This window comes from Tupaia chinensis, unplaced genomic scaffold, assembly GCF_000334495.1.
Source record: "Tupaia chinensis unplaced genomic scaffold, TupChi_1.0 Scaffold000365_1, whole genome shotgun sequence".
Taxonomy (NCBI): domain Eukaryota; kingdom Metazoa; phylum Chordata; class Mammalia; order Scandentia; family Tupaiidae; genus Tupaia; species Tupaia belangeri.
The window spans coordinates 1,071,900-1,072,826 of NW_006159862.1; the positions used below are offsets into that span (position 1 = coordinate 1,071,900).

Below are 927 nucleotides of genomic sequence, written 5' to 3' on the forward strand. Positions count from 1 at the left end.
TAATTTACAAAAAGTACCTCAGACTAATGTTAAGTGCTTTGCAGTCTCAGAGATGTTTAGCCTTAAGAGCAAACATGCATCATGCCTACTGTGTTCCACACACTATTCTGGGCACTTTTTGTAAATTAACTCCTTTAACCTCTATAACAGCCCTTTGAAATAAACAATTATCCTCATTTTGCTTATGAGGAGATTAAGTCCCTGGAGATGAGGCAGCTTGTCTAAAATTATCACTGGCTAAGAAATCACAGAGCTCTGGTGAAAGGCCTGGCTACAGACGCCTTCCTCTAGCCAAGAAGCCACTCTGCCCTGTTCGCACATAACTGGAATGCACGGTGGTTTAGACTATTGAGTGTGGTTTGATTTTTATAGAAAAGGCATCTCTCCTGAAGATCATCTGCTTCAGCATCTTCGTTTTACAGATGAGCCAACTTAAAAGCAAAATTCCTGGATCCTTACTTTTGTAGATCACTGCCTCCGTATGACTGTGGGGTTTTCTGCCGCTGTTTATTGTCTCCTGATGGACTATTCTGGTCAGTTAATGTGATGAAGTGTTTACATTTAAGTCTACTAATATGTAAAACAGATCTGATAAAATGTCTTCATTTGAATTGATCAAAACTCTTATTAATTATGATATGGCAGAAATTTTTATAATTTTTTTTTTTTAAGTAGTTGAGAGATTAGGTAGTTTTAATCAATTTCTGGGTAGAGAACATTCAGAATTAAAACCTGTTTGGATGCATTTATGCTTTTAAGTCATAGATATTTTAATTTTTGTTTCCAGAGAAAACACCAAGGAAAAAGAGAAGACGGAAGGTACAGCCGAAGAAACCGAGGAGAGAGAGCAGGCCACTCCACGGGGCCGGAAGACTGCCAACAGCCAAGGCCGCCGAAAGGGCCGGATCACCAGGTCCATGACCAACG

At 39.6% G+C, this 927-nt stretch overlaps 1 protein-coding gene across 1 annotated transcript in view; it reads left to right on the forward strand.

The window, feature by feature from the left end:
- The window catches only part of NCOR1 (nuclear receptor corepressor 1), a 184,559-nt gene that overhangs the window by 96,385 nt on the left and 87,247 nt on the right, over positions 1-927 (forward strand). The window contains 2 exon segments of the mRNA XM_014589600.2: positions 788-924; position 927. The exon segment at position 927 is cut by the window's right edge and continues 71 nt beyond it. Coding sequence (XP_014445086.1) covers positions 788-924; position 927 — 138 coding nt within the window.